This window comes from Hibiscus syriacus, unplaced genomic scaffold (genome assembly GCF_006381635.1).
Source record: "Hibiscus syriacus cultivar Baekdansim isolate YM2019G1 unplaced genomic scaffold, ASM638163v2 tig00117011_pilon, whole genome shotgun sequence".
Taxonomy (NCBI): domain Eukaryota; kingdom Viridiplantae; phylum Streptophyta; class Magnoliopsida; order Malvales; family Malvaceae; genus Hibiscus; species Hibiscus syriacus.
The window spans coordinates 774,445-790,348 of NW_024063523.1; the positions used below are offsets into that span (position 1 = coordinate 774,445).

Below are 15,904 nucleotides of genomic sequence, written 5' to 3' on the forward strand. Positions count from 1 at the left end.
ACCTTTTTCCTCTGAATTTTCTGAGCTGATCCACAAAAACAGAGAGAAAAAATGTTAACGTTACCGGCTTTCACCCATCTTTGTGTCACATTCTTTCTCCGTATCTTTGCGACTTTCATGGCGGCTCCCGTCATCGTCGGTATCACCATGTTTGCTCTTTGTCCCGGAGAATCCGAATGCTCACTCGCGACTTTTCTCACCGGGTTTCAACACGCGGTCACAACTCAGTACTCTTACCTTTTTTTATTCTAAACTCATTGCATGCATTCATGGCAATTCTAGATGATAGTTTTATGGAGTACCATTTATGAGTTGGTAAGACAATTCAAAACACAATTTTACGTTAGATTTTAGAGAGGGGGCAAGGCGAGTCGGTCGCTGCTTGGCATCGGCCCTTGCAACCGAGTATGTATTTTAAGTTTGGCTACATTTTTCGAGGTTAATGCTACAGGTTCCTAGCATGTGAGTCTTTTAGCATAGGGTCAAATTTGTTTGAGATTAATCAAAGGAAACTTCCCCTTGGTTCGAGTGAAGGGGTTCATTCAGTTTTGTCTGTGCGTGCGTGGTCACACATTTTTCAACCTTGTAATATCAGATACACCGCATTGTTTCTTCCTTCCCATCTCCACTATCTCGTCTTTTATGAACCTACACCAAAGTACACAATTTTACGTTAGAGAACAAACTTTTATGGAATAACCTCCTTACCTTAGCCACTCATATTGGCGAAAACAAACAGGGATATTATTATTTATGCATTAAAATGTAACTCAAGTTGTGGAACTGAGCATGTATAAAATAAACGAGCGTACGATTTTATGCAGATAATTGGGATTGGATCCCTAGTGATGATGCCTCATTGGTAACCCCTCTGATAAGTATGGAAAGAAGGCTTTGCTGACAGTCCCCGTCACTCTAGCCATAATCCCATTAGGTAACATGAAAAGATTGATGTACGATGATGCATAATTGTTGAAGATAGAAATTCAATGGGATATGCTTATTGTTTTTGTTGGCATCCATATTGGCCTACAGCAGAAGCAGGAACTTCTTCTATGCCTACTATATCCTCAAGATTCTCACTGCCATGTTTTGTGAAGGAAGTGTTCTTTGTCTCTCTTGCTTATGTGGTAAACCTCTTCTTTTCTTTTGTTCAAGGCTGAGTCTAATGCTTTTCAGTGTCTGAGATTTGATTTGTTTATTACAGGCGGACAATGTTCCGGAAGGTAGACGAGCATCGGAAGATAGAAATTGAATGGGATATGCTTTAAAGATGGATTTGCAAAAAGCTTTTGATTTGGTTGATTGACTTTTTTTTTTATTCTTGTCTTGGAAGCGCTTGGTATGCCAGCTGATGTGATTGGGTGGGTTGAGAGTTGTGTTACTAACCCCTATTTTTCTATCTCCTTAAATGAGGGTTTGGTGGGATATTCCAAGGGGGCCAAGGGGATTCGACAGGGGAATCCCCTATCTCCGTACCTGTTTGTTATTTCAATGAACGTGTTGTCATGTTTGCTTGATAGGGCGATTAAGATAGGAGTGTTTCAATTTCACTCGAAATGTCATTGGGTTAAGCTTACTGATCGCTTGTGAATGTATATACTAAGGCAAGTAAATCTGTGCAAGTGTACACAATCGATGCAAGTAATATAATAGTAGGTTAAGTTATCGTCTTCTCAGGGATTGGTGGGAATTTGTGATGTTTTGCTACGGCTAGAACTAGATGTCACGAGCTAGTCCTGAAATTCTTGTCGAAACAAATAAATTAGTATCAGAGGTTATAAACATATGGAAAAGTTTGTCGATGCAAGAAATATTGTGAAATACGGTGTGCATAAAAGTTTGGTCGAGACAAGGAAAATTTGCAAAAGTAAATAAATAAAAATTGTCAAAGCAAATAGAAACGTCGAGTTAAATATATTTAGAAAAAACCTCAAATAATCAAACTTCTTACGGAGCACTTAGGTTGGTTTTGCTATGGCGAGAAGTTATTCTATGTCTGGAATGATTTAGTGTGCTATGCTTAGGTTGTCCGATAGGATTACTGTAGTATTCAAGGACGGTTGCTACATCAATACTACTCGGTGTGAACTACAACCCTTGGTTTGTCAAACTGTTGTTGTGGCAATACCCCTCAACGTAAACTACAGTCGTTGCCTATCCTACTCAAGTAGTTACCCCTTTTAGTCAAATGAAACCCTCTCCTTATCTCTAAGGCAGATTAGAACATCATCATCTCGGATTAGTTCCGTTGTTCACATAGATTTACCATAACTTTCTCGATATTAGGTATCTATTCCTAGAAAAATGACAATCTCTCGAAAGCTCTTACAAAGTCTAGAAATGTTTTACCGAGGCACCAGGCAATCTCTCAAAAGCTCTTACAGTATCAAGGCAAAAATATTAAAACAATGAACAAAAAAAACATTAAGCATAAGCAAACTTCATCATTCATTAACAATCAAATAGAGTTTCATCAAAACAATAACCAACACTAAGTAAAGTAGTTCATGGTGAGGCAAATATCATCCAAAAGTTAAACATTCAGTACAAGCCCTTTAAGCGAAATGGTAATTAAGAACAAAGGAAGAAACACTCCCAAACAGAGCTCTGTCGTGACATTCTGACCACCACCATGCCTGCTCCAGCGGCCAGCCTCTCTCGAGGGTCTGACCGCTGCTTCGATGAAGCTTGGCTATAAAGGGCACCAAGGACAGTCGAGTGGGGGGAATGGTGGAAAATAAGGCGTTGCAGCCGTTTACTCCAAGCCTAGGGTAAATATTTTCCTTGATTGTTCACCTTTTCAGATGACTATAATAAGGTATTTATAGTTGGAATTTCTAGGGTTTTGTGTCCTTGAAAATTCACTAGATACCCTCGTTGACTTACCCATTTTACGAATGACATAGCAGCTGGAAGTGGTCAATTTCCTTGATGAGGGCATGATTGCATGTGAGGATTAAGCTGGGCAAATGACGTCAGCAGTTGTTGAGCCACGCCAGATCTGTAAGATAAATCTTACCTCGACAAGAAGAATTTGTACCTCACTGTCGTCTTCTGATATTCCTCTAACCCTGGGAAATAGTTTTTGTCTCGACAAATAAATTATTCCTTAGTTATTTCATGCATCAACACAGCCAACATAGAACCTTCCTCCTCAGCAGCATCAGTTAAACCAAATAAATCTTGCCTAGGCAAAACTTATCCACCACATGCAAGTATGACCTAAATGCAACTAAAATACTATGACAATGACTTTTAGACACACAATAACTTAAGTAAAAAAGACAAAAAAACATAACCTTTTTACGGAGTTATCAGAAAGCTCTTACTGTCAAACTTGGTTTTACAACCTCAAAACCTGGCTCATCTTTGTTTATTAGAAATCGGGACACCACCAAGTTTTTGCTAATGGTATATGTTGATGATATCATCATTGCTGGGAGTGATACTAAAGAGGTTGATGAGGTGGTTCAACATATAAGTTCTGATTTTTTGCTTAAAGATCTAGGTCATGTTGAGTTTTTCTTGGGTATGGAGGTTCATCAACACTCTCATGGCTTGTTACTAAGTCAGAAATGCTATGCTACTGAACTATTAGAGAAGCCTGGCATGGCTGGTTTGAATTCGTTGCCAACTTCCATGGTTGCATATCCTAAGTTGAAGGCTGGAGAGGGAACTGGTTTTGAGGATATTCATTTATATTGAACCATTATTGGCGTTTTACAGTATTTGACGTTGACGAGACCAGATATTGCCTTTGCTGTGAACAAAGTTGGTTAATATAAGAATAGGCCCTATGATACACACTGGAGGGCTGTTAAGCATATTCTTCGGTATTTATTTGGAATGCTGGACTATGGTCTGTGTTATCAGGCTTCTAAGGTGCTTGATCTTGTTTGCTATGCTGATACTGACTAGGCAGCTTCAGTTGAAGATCTTCGCTCAACCACGGGTTTTTGTATTTACCTTGGCGGTAATCCTATCTCCTGGTGTTCTAAGAAACAGAGTGTGGTGTCTCGCTCGACTTCGAGGCTGAGTATACAAGCTTGGCGAATTCAATTTACTAGTTAGCTTGGATTGAGCAGCTGTTGAGTGAAGTAGGGCTGCATGTTGAAAGTAAACCGGTGGTATGGTGTGATAACTCATCTACCATTTCCATGGCTGCTAATGCCACTCACCATGCTCGAATAAAGCACGTGGAGATAAATCTTCATTTTGTTCGTGAAAGGGTTCTTTCTAGACTCGTTGTAAACTTTGTTCCGTCTTCAGAACAAGGGGCAGATGTGCTCACAAAGCCCATTCCTCCATCTCAATTTCAACGTATGAGGCAACGTCTTGGAGTTGTTTTGTTAGGGAAAAATTAGAACCAGGAAAATGTTAAACGGTTTAATTTCTGTTACATTTAGTTGAGGCCGTTGGGCTTTGTTCCCTTCAGAACGTTTGGGCTATATATTTCAAGCCAGTTCTATCTTTTGTAAGCCTTTAAAATTAATGAGAAAGAATGTCAGTTTATCTATTCTTACTTTACTCTCCAAGTCTAAAGTCTTAATCCTTCACTTGTTTCTCTTACTCCGATCATCGAAGCTCTGTTCACCTCGCCGTGGTTATTTCTGACAGCTAATGGGTTAGTTAAATTAGCACGGAGTCTTCCTTTTAATCTTCATCTGTTTCAACATCCTTCTAGTGCGATAGAGCATCTGCCGACTAAGGAAAAGATGATTACTGCGGACGCAGCACTGGTTTTGTAACTTATGTTTTGCCAGCTTGTATCCGTTTCTTTTCATTCAAAAGAAATAATAATGATGGTTTTGTAATTTTTAAACTTCAATGGTAAAATATGAAATTTATTTGAATTGGTAGCTATTAATGCAATTTATCCAAAAAATACAAATTGATGGTCGATGACAGTGCATTCTAGAAGGGAATAGACGATTTCAGAAAAAGGTTTGGCAGAAGTATGTAGAATAAAAGCGGAGGGTTCCCTTGAATGAGTCCTCATTGTTCACCTACCCTGTGACGAGTTATGTAGGAGATTAGGGACCATTGTCTCCCCTAATTATGATTAAAGAATATAAGGATAATTGTTTATTTAATTATTTAATTTTTGATTTATTTTAATTTTATCTTATTTTTTTATTAATTATATTTTATTCTTCTATGCATATACTAAATGAGCAGTGATATATCTAGGAGTGAGCCTATCTAGCCCATGCCCCATCCCATATTTTAAAAAATTTAAATATAATTTTAATAAAAAAATATAAATTATATTAAAAATTATATTCGCATGATATATATATTTTTAGATTAAGTCCATATATATATAGTATTATTTTTATTATATTTTAAAATTTTAAAATACATTCAAATTATGCTAAGATAATTGTTTTAGATATACTGTCAAAATTAGTCTTCCAATATTTCTTAAAATAGTCATTTTGTCTCATATTTTAATTTGTAGTAATTTGATCTCAAAGTTTCATTTTTAAGACAAAAAGTCCCATAACATTTAACAGAATAATCACCTTATCTCTTATTCTTTTTTCTGTAATATTTTAACCCTTAATGTTTCATTTTAGGTTAAAAAAATTCATACTTTGGTGCGTTACATTCTATTTTTGTAGTAATTTAACTCCAAAATTTCATTTTAGGACAATCCTTAAATTTTGAAAATAGTCATTTTATTCCTGTTCTTAAATCATTTTTCCTTGGGATCAAAATACTCTAAAACATAAATAAGGGATCGAAATGATATTTTAATAAACGTAATAGCTATTTTTAATATTATACAATTTTTATTAACCCACTCTAAACAAAAGTTTGGGTACTGATTTAAAATAAGGGACATAGTTTGGGAATGAAGTTTAAATGTTTAAAAGTTTAAGGACTAATCTAAAATGAGAGTATAATTTAGGAATGAATTGAAATGCTTGACAGGTTAAAGATTAGTCTAAGATAAGAATCATAGTTTAGGAAATATGATACAATTAACTCAAACAATATATATTTAGTTTTGCAGTTGATAAAAAATTTTGTGCATACAGCAGTGCAGGTGAGCACCTGTGAATAGACATGCACAGAAGTCGGATTTCAATTCGATCCGGATCGGTTTTTATTTGATCCGGTTTTTCCCCATAGATACAAAATCGGTTTATAAAATAATCGGTTCAGATTCTAACCGGTTTGGAGGGTCGAATATCCTAACCGGTGTAACCGATTTCGGTTTGAAAAAAAACCTGTTTTTTTAAAACACCGGTTATAAAAAAACCGATTTTAATATTATTAAAATTATATCGTCATCAATTGCAACAAAGTTTACGATAATTGAAATACTTAAATACTTTCAAGTTCGATAAATTCAAATACTTAAAAACTTCCAAGTTCGATAAATTCAAATACTTAAAAACTTACAAGTTCGATAATTGAAACAAAGTTTACGATAATTGAAATAAAACTTAAAAATAAACTACATTGCCATCTCTTCTTCATCATATTCGACTTCTTCGTTTGGAGGGGATATTCCAAGTTCGACTTCTCCAATGTGTAAGTTTGCTTCCAAATCGGCATCAATTGCATCTTCTAGGGTGGTGATATGTTGCTTCCGAGCCGCTCCATCCAAATAATTCTTCAAACAAATGCATACTTCCATCGACTCGGGACTTAGTTTTGATCTCCGTTACGATATAACCCTGCCACTAACAGAAAAAGCGGATTCCGAAGCTACCGTAGAAGCTTGGACGGTTAGTAAATCACGGGTCATGGCGGCTAGAATCGGAAATTGTGCTTCATTTTCTTTCCACCAAACCAAATATCCAAACTTTCAAACTCTTCAAATGTCATTTTTGATAGAAAATCGCATGACATGTAATTTCTCAACTCGCTACTTGGGGTGGTAGTACGAGATTGTTTGGATTGAGAATTTACAAGAGTGTTAAAAAGTGACAAATTTATGTAACTTGGACGTCTACTAGATGATTCTGCATTCGTTCTCATTTGATCGTGTATTACACTACTTGATCTGTATTTAGTTAAATAAATTGCAAACATGTCTCGAAAACATTTGTTAAAATAATTTATTTGGTTTTGGACAAAGTTGGGTTCATCATCGGTTAGATTAAAAGCATACGCAATTTGTTCAATTAGTGTTTCAACTCCGCCAACATTTAACGTTGGGTTTAAAGCGGCGACACAAATAAAAATGGGGGAATCTCCTTAAAATATTTTAAAAGTTTTTCCTTTATTGCAAAGTCAATTTCTTGAAAAACTTCGGTTTCAAATTCAAAGTCATTTAGTCGGGTAGCCAACAAAAATATTTGATTAAGAACCAACGGGCTAGTAGAGTAATAAACACCAGATAAAAAAGTTGTTGCATTTTTAAAAACCCCAATCAAATCGGTTATTTTGACTATAATTTCCCAACTCGAATCCGGATAAATGTTTGGGACATGGCCCATCTCGAAAAGTCGATCGTGAAATGTTTGTAATGTTTCCCTTTGCCTTAAGGCGGTATGCATCATCATCCAAGTTGAGTTCCAACGAGTTGGACAATCCAAATTAAGACCCAAAGCTTTTTAATTAACCGACTTACAAAATCGTTTATAATCATTTAGTCTTTTGTTGTTGTTACAAAGAACCGATTTTATCATTGCTTTAAATTCTAATCTAATCGGCTCAATAACCTCCAAACCGACTTGCACGGATAAATTAATTATGTGTGCAACGCAACGGGTATGAAAAAATGCACCGTCTAAAATCGGTGAAAGTAATATTTTCAATCTTAGAACCGCGTTTGTATTATTCGATGCATTATCAAAGGATATAGAAAAACTTTATTTTCTAATTTATAAAGACAAATTACCCTTTTTAAAAGTGTAAAAAAATTAGCACCGGTATGCGGCTCACCGAATAATTCAAACGCGATTGTTCTTTTCATCATTTGCCAATTATCTAGATCTAACCAATGTGCCGTAACGGCTAAAAAAGAATTTCTGGTATTATGAGAGGAACTCCAAATGTCACATGTAAGCGACACACCATAACGATGTTCTTGGAATCCTAAAATCATTTTTTCCCTCGCCGTACGCCATATTTTTATAGCATATCTTCTAAGGGTAGTACGACTTACTTGAGTATAACGTGATTGCATTAGTTGTTGAATTGTTGTCGTGAAATCTTCATCATCAAAGTGGTCGAACGACAATGCTTTTGTAATCACGAACTTTGTAAACGCTTCTCGTAATTTTTCGTTGTCGTAAACAAAAACACCACCTTACGGTGTAAGATTCGATTGACTTAGATCCGATCTTGAGCGAAGTGCCTTGCATGATTTTGTCAAATGGTTCTTCAACGTTGTGTTTCCTTCCAGTGCAAGCAACTTTAGACAAAGTTTACAACGTGCCCTCCTCGAGCCATTTGACATCTCACATAAATCGTAGTGATCCCAAATATCTTTGTTTCGAGTGTGTTCGATCACTCTCACGACTTCAAGGTTTCCTCCGACGAAAGATTCAACCGTGTTACTCATGATGAACAAAAAATTACAAAAATAAGATTTGAGAGATGTTTAGGTGTTGTGTAATAAGATTTGAGAAAGTTGTAATCAACCAAATATATCCCCAACTTATTTATACATGTTTAAGGTGGTAAAATGGTAATTTTTTTAAAGAAAAAAACGGTCACAAAACCCCCCCAACAGCTAGTTTTTAAACCCAGACCGATTTTTTCGGAATTCGATTTCGGATATTTTTTTTACATAAAATCGAATATTCAAATTTATTAAATATATATTGTTATTTTTAGAAATTTTGAATTTGGATACGATATTTATACAGTTGTTTAGATGTTAATTATTAAATGTTTTAAATTTTTCAAAATAAGTATTATTTTTTAATTATTTAAATTAATAAAAATATTTAAATGTGGAATCCTCAAACAATGATTATCCAGGTTCGCCATGAAAGCTTGAAGGATGGTCGTGTCTCGTGCGGCGGCCATATGCGTTTGAAAAACGTCATTTTTGACGCTGCCACCACGTGATTGACAACTACGAAACGTTTCATCTCATTCTTACTATCCATCTAACACCATTAAGCGTGATATTTTATTTATTTTTTAGTATTTGATTGGAATAAAATATAAAATAATTTTTCTCGTCAATAAAATTCTTTTATATTTTAAAAGAAAAATTCATATTCTGATTTTTTGTAGGTTATTTTTTAAAAATTTTATTTTAAAAAATAAATATTTAAAATAATTTTATATAATAAATAATATAATATTTTAATACCATTTTGATCAAAAATATTATTTATTAAAATATTTAAAATATATTTATTAATATTTTTAATAATATAATATTATATTTTAAATATTATTACTCAATTATATTATAATAATTTAAGATATTATATTTTTATTTTAATAAAATTTTAAAAATTCATCGATCATTAAAAAATAATTTACATAACCTCTTTCAAAATACCGTAATTATTTTTTAGAAATATTGAAAAATATTTTTATGGAAATAAAAGAACCCTAAATTTGCTACGACTGTAAGAAAGATCTTACGCACTATTCAAAGATATAGAATATTAAAATAAGATGCTCAATTTTCAAGGAAAATAAAAAACTACGTTGAGTTTAATCCAACTTTTATTGATGTCTAATTTTAGGGTAAAAATGTTGTACCTTAAACAACGGGAAGTACAGGAGTAATTTAACTGTCACGTGTATCATAAGAAAGATCTCTCCCCTTTCTACTTAGTACTTACAGCATAAATAACATAGAAAAGAATCAAACATATCTAGAAAGAAACAAAAACCGTTAGTTTCTCGTTTTGCGTTTCCCGTCGGAGCCTTCGGTTTTCGCCGTTGGCTGTGGTCGGAGGAAACAAACGGAATTCTGCCGTCTTGACATTAACGCCTCTTCTCGTCTACGGTACGCGGCAGAAAAGTTTGTTTGTTCTCCGGTTATTGCCAAAGCGAAAATTGAACGCCAATTTAAAGAAGAAAGAAAGAAAAACAACTCATCTTTTTACCAGTAACCTAACTTACCTACCTTTTACATTGCTATTTATCATATTGATTTCCTCAGACTTGGTGCCTTTGTCAATAAATGTTCTTATCTGGGTCTGATTCAATGAATGATGACCTTGCGTATCCCGTTGTGTTCTTGCATGGCGACCTTGATTTGAGAATCATCGAAGCTCAATATTTGCCGAACATGGATTTGATGTCGGAGCGTCTCCGGCAATGTTTCATGGCATTCAAATCCCCGTTTACTGGAGGAAAGAAGAAGAAGCATCGTCACCATAAGATCATCACCAGCGACCCTTACGTGACGGTTTGCCTTGCCGGTGCCACGGTGGCGCGGACGCGCGTGATTTCAAATTCCCAGGACCCGGTTTGGAACGAGCGCTTCAAAATACCCCTTGCCCACCCCACGTGTTCCATCCAGTTTAACGTTAAGGATAATGACTTGTTCGGCGCTGAGTTGATCGGGATCGCGACGGTGCCCGCAGTTAAAGTTCTCTCCGGCGAAACGATTAGCGGGTGGTTCCCTATAATCGGTTCTTACGGAAGACCACCAAAACCCGACTGCGCGATTCACCTTGAAATGAGATTCAACAAATGCGAAGAAACGCCGTCATATAGTTATGGTATGGCGGCAAACCCGACGGAATTTTCAATCAGGGACTGTTATTTCCCCCTCCGGCACGGGGGTTCCGTTACTTTGTACCAAGACGCACACACCCATGAATCATCGTTGCCGAAGATTGAATTGGAGAACGGAACCAAGTTTAAACACGAGTCGTGTTGGGAAGATATCTGTCATGCAATTTTAGAAGCGCATCACTTGGTTTACATCGTGGGATGGTCGATTTATGCTCAGGTGAAGCTTGTAAGAGAGCCGACACGGCCGTTGCCAAACGGTGGTAATTTGACTTTGGGGGATTTGCTTAAGTACAAATCGGAAGAAGGTGTTAGAGTTTTGCTCTTGGTTTGGGATGACAAAACCTCCCATAGCAAGTTCTTCATTAACACGGTAGAATTTTCTTCTTCTGTTTTCTGAGTTATTCTTTGCAAATTATCAATCTTTTATCGTCTTTGGTCTTTTCTAGTGCGAATTTTGTACAAATATTTCTGAAAAGCTGATGTTTTAAGGTCTTGTAGTACTTAAGTTCAATGCATGTTTTTCCTGAAGAAGAAAACTTGTTACTGATGTTTTTGGATTTTGTTCAAAGATGCTAAGCCTTTGGTTTTGTCTGTCATTGCCGGGCTGCTTTTAGAATCAATGCTGCATCACTGAGAAAGTGACCTTTTAGTTTTATATCAACTGAGATTCTACTCTCTGGGGGACCATTCTATTACAGTGGATTTTCCTTCTTCTCTGGTTTAACATTCATATGTCATGCTAGATATTCAATTTTTTTTACATTACAAGTGTTTTAAATTCAGGCGGGAGTGATGCAAACACACGATGAAGAAACTCGGAAGTTTTTCAAGCACTCATCGGTTTCATGCGTGTTGTCACCTCGTTACGCCAGCAGTAAGCTTAGCATTATCAAGCAACAGGCATGAACTATACTATCCAGTTATAAGACATTTTCCATTGTGACTGCCGACTCCTAAATAGTGAAATAGAATTAGAAATGCTGAAGGATTTAAGTGTGGCATGTAATCCAGGTTGTAGGAACCCTCTTTACACACCATCAGAAATGTGTGATTGTGGACTCACAAGCATCCGGAAACAATCGGAAGATCACTGCTTTTTTAGGAGGCCTTGACCTTTGTGATGGTCGCTATGATACACCTGAACATCGGCTATTTCGGGATCTTGATACTGTGTTTCAGAATGATTTTCACAACCCTACATTTTCTGTGAGTATATTATTTCTCCGAGTCTGTCAAGTATTTGATTTAATCTAGTACATTGAAATTGGGCATATGCTGTTAGCCATACAATCTTCAATTAGTGTAAATAAGTTTTTGGTCAATTGCTCTTACCAATTCAAACATTTCAATTGTTAGGCGGGAACCAAGGCCCCGAGGCAACCATGGCATGATTTGCATTGCAAGGTTGAAGGTCCAGCTGCTTATGATATTCTTACCAACTTTGAGCAGCGATGGAGGAAAGCAACAAAATGGTCCGAGTTCGGGCTTAGATTCAAGAGGGTTTCTAGGTGGCATGACGATTCTTTAATAAAGTTAGAACGGATTTCTTGGATACTAAGCCCTTCTGCTACAGTCCCAAATGATGATCCTTCATTATGGGTTTCCAATGAATTAGATCCAGAGAACTGGAATATTCAGGTAAATTACCACATGCCCTCCAACTAATGTACTTCAGTTTGATTTAATATTTTGTTTGCTTGGTGAATTGGCAGGTTTTCCGCTCTATAGATTCAGGATCTGTGAAAGGGTTCCCGAAGAATGTGATTGAAGCAGAATCTAAGGTTATAGTTTTTATTTCATTTGTCGTCGCTCTCTTTAGGACTAAACAATATTAAAATTTTTGACTGAGCGTACTTCAGTTTTGTTTAAGTCCTACTTTATTTTACTGCAGAATCTTGTTTGTGCAAAAAATCTGGTGATAGACAAGAGCATTCAGACAGCATACATCCAGGCAATTAGATCTGCTCAACACTTCATATATATTGAGAACCAATATTTCATTGGATCATCGTATGCTTGGCCATCTTACAAAGAAGCAGGTTTACAAAACATTTTATCTACATTTTACCGGTTTCAATTATCGTAAACATCGTCTCGTTATTGTGAAAAGGTGTTATTTTTGGTGACTGATTAGTGTATGTTATAGGATGTCTAATTTACTACCTGTACTCTTTTGCTTTCTGTGTCTAAGAGGCGCAACTTCATTTTCTTTTTGTGGGGTACTTTTAGGTGCTGACAATTTAATACCTATGGAATTGGCGTTGAAGATTGCTAGTAAGATAAGAGCGAAGGAGAGATTTGCAGTATATGTTCTTATACCAATGTGGCCCGAGGGCGCCCCTACTTCAGCCTCCGTGCAAGAAATTCTCTTTTGCCAGGTAATCTGACAATGGTTGTTTCCTTTTCCCTTTCTTGATCGATTATAACTAGAATGAAATAGTGATAGGTACCTTACACTAGTAGTAACATAGTCTAGAATCGGAGAGGAAGAGTGTAAAATCAAGCTCATCGGCATTAATTGACGATTCATCATTATTTCTAGTCCTCACTAACTATTTCATTGTTTTACCACGTAGCTTAGTTTTTTGTTTCTTATTTTTTAGGGACAGACTATTCAAATGATGTACAGAATCGTAGCACAAGAGTTGAAATCGATGGGTATCGAGAATTCTCATCCACAAGACTACCTAAATTTCTACTGCCTTGGTAATAGGGAAGATATTCATGGAGATTCTAAGCCAAGTTCACCCCAATCGAACCATGGTGAAACGGTAACCAAACAGTAGCTCTGCCATGTTAATTTTGTTTATATCCTTAGTTGTTTGACTGTTAGAACTTGATTGTGTTGCCTCTGCTTTGTCCCAAGCTAGAATGAAAACAAGTTCACCTTTGTTTTCTGCTTTACGGGATCGGTTGAATCGACTTTTAGAAGTTGATATGAATCGAGGCTTTATAAGGAACTAAGAATATAAAGAAAAATCATTGTTTTCAGGTTTCGGCTTCACAGAAGTTCAAACGGTTTATGATTTATGTACATTCTAAGGGAATGATAGTAGATGACGAGTATGTGATAATGGGATCTGCCAATATTAATCAACGATCTTTGGCCGGGTCAAGGGACACTGAGATAGCAATGGGTGCATATCAACCTTATTACACATGGGGTGAGAGGAAGAGACATCCGCATGGTCAGGTTTGTGCTTTCGCCCTTGCCGTCTCTGTTTTATATTCCAAGTGATGTTGTTGATTAGATTAACGAATGTCCGTGCAGGTTTATGGATATAGAATGTCACTCTGGGCCGAACACATGGAAAAGATGGATGACTGCTTTAATGAACCCGAAAGTTTGAACTGCGTGAAGACTGTCAACAAAATCGCAGAGGAGAACTGGTTAAGGTATACAAGTGAGGCTTTTAAGCCGTTACAGGGACACCTACTCAAATACCCCATTGCGGTAGATAGCAACGGAAAAGTAAGCCACTTGACCGGACAAGAGACCTTCCCGGATCTTGGTGGGAAGATATTGGGAACTCGAACAACGCTTCCTTGTGCTCTTACTACCTAGGTTTCACCATTTAACAATATTCATATCATTGTGTGGGTTCAGTTCAATACCAAAGGACGGGAAACAAATTCGGGCAGGTATAGGTTCAATGCGAGTCTGGTTCATCCTATATAGACTGTATATTACGGAGGCATCCCTGTGTTAGTTAAGTTGGCTTGAACTTCATGCCCCTGGTCTATTTAATGTGAAGAACTAGGCATGACAATCACCAAATTTATACAAATTCGTTTATTTTTTTAACATTTCTTTCTAATAAATTATATCTTAGCGGAATTTTCATCAGAGAGAAGGATCATAATTAGATAACATCAAACACTAATTTATCATGGTAAAATACAAAGTGTTTAGCCCGACTTATTTAACCACACCAAGACAGGCAGAGGGCAATACAAACAAGATAGACATCAGTTTCCCGGTATGAGCATGAGATTGTACACTTTATAAGTCATCCAAAAACACGTCGGCACTGCCATTGCCATCGTCGTCCTCGTCGAACAGCTGAATCCGACGTTCCACTGGCGAGCCCTTTGATAATCGAAACTGGGGTTGACATAACATTTCATCCCACGAAACATATTCAAGTTATCCACCAACTCGTGAAAAACATTGCATCCACAACACTGCATCCAACACGAGTTTAAAGAAAAATCTCTTGATGCTGAAATTCATTTCTCTTAGTTTAGACAGCTTTACCTGAACAAATACGGTGCCATCGTTGTAGGCGTGGGGATTGATGGCTCGAGTGGTTCGTTGGCCGCAAACAAGTGAAGGCCACGCGCATCCGTCGACGCGACGACTTGGTGAAGAGAGACCATGGAAAGGTGGAGAATTGCTCCGTACCGGGTCGGTCATCCGCTCGGGCAGGAACTGATGGTCCCTCCATGCCCGATCCTGTTGTCCAACCTTTTACAGACGCCGCGCTTAGAACCAACCCCATCGCTGTATCCTAAATTGAATTACATAAAATACCCAGAAATCAAAACGCGATTCAGTAATTTGTACTTCAAAATTTTGAACAAAAAGATCAGCTTTATCTGTTCTTACCTGGGAAATTGTTTGATTGCCGAAGAGAGGAACGATGCTTTTGTTGGTTGGGTCAGATTGGATATCGGAATCGTCACCGTTCTCTGGTAATTAAAAAAAACAGAAAATTGGGTCAAAACGGTACTAAGAACTGAGGAAAGATATAAAAAGATTGAAATTAAAATGAATTAATTCTTTTGGAAGGGGCGGGAAAGCGGACGGTTCTGACCGGAGGATCTTTTCGTTTAGGAGAGAAGATTGAGAAAGAAGAGGAGACGATAGCAGCAGCTTGAGAGCTGAGAGGTTCCATGGGCGACGCCGTTAGTTAACTCCGCCGTGTATTAGAGAAAAAGCTTGAAAGTAATAGCTTTTTCTCGATTTTGTTATAAAAGCCATTGTTTTCCAGACACGTTTACGGAGGGGATGCCTTAAAGACCATACATTTACTTACTGTAAGAACAGCAGCCCATTAAGGCTCATTTCCAGAGCTTGGGGTCCAATGAATCACAGAATTAAACCCAACGACTGGAGTTTGAGCAAACACTGATAACTGCTTAAGAACTTCACTGACGTGTAACAATCGGGGATCCAGATATCTGGAATTCACTTATTCCACCAGTTATCTTCAAGTCCATTGAG

At 36.9% G+C, this 15,904-nt stretch overlaps 1 protein-coding gene and 2 pseudogenes across 1 annotated transcript; 2 read left to right on the top strand and 1 right to left on the bottom strand.

Annotated features, from left to right (window-relative positions):
• LOC120195284 lies at positions 1 to 1,230 on the top strand (annotated as a pseudogene).
• Positions 1,231 to 10,074: 8,844 nt separating this feature from the next.
• Positions 10,075 to 14,365, top strand: LOC120195251 (phospholipase D delta-like). Its single transcript, XM_039197323.1, has 10 exons — positions 10,075 to 11,047; positions 11,461 to 11,577; positions 11,689 to 11,883; positions 12,034 to 12,315; positions 12,390 to 12,458; positions 12,569 to 12,716; positions 12,907 to 13,055; positions 13,281 to 13,448; positions 13,670 to 13,870; positions 13,949 to 14,365. The coding sequence occupies exons 1-10, from the start codon at positions 10,118 to 10,120 to the stop codon at positions 14,240 to 14,242; spliced, it is 2,553 nt and encodes an 850-aa protein (XP_039053254.1). The 5' UTR covers positions 10,075 to 10,117; the 3' UTR covers positions 14,243 to 14,365.
• Positions 14,366 to 14,596: 231 nt separating this feature from the next.
• On the bottom strand, positions 14,597 to 15,755 carry LOC120195288 (annotated as a pseudogene).
• Between the last annotated feature and the right edge of the window lie 149 nt (positions 15,756 to 15,904).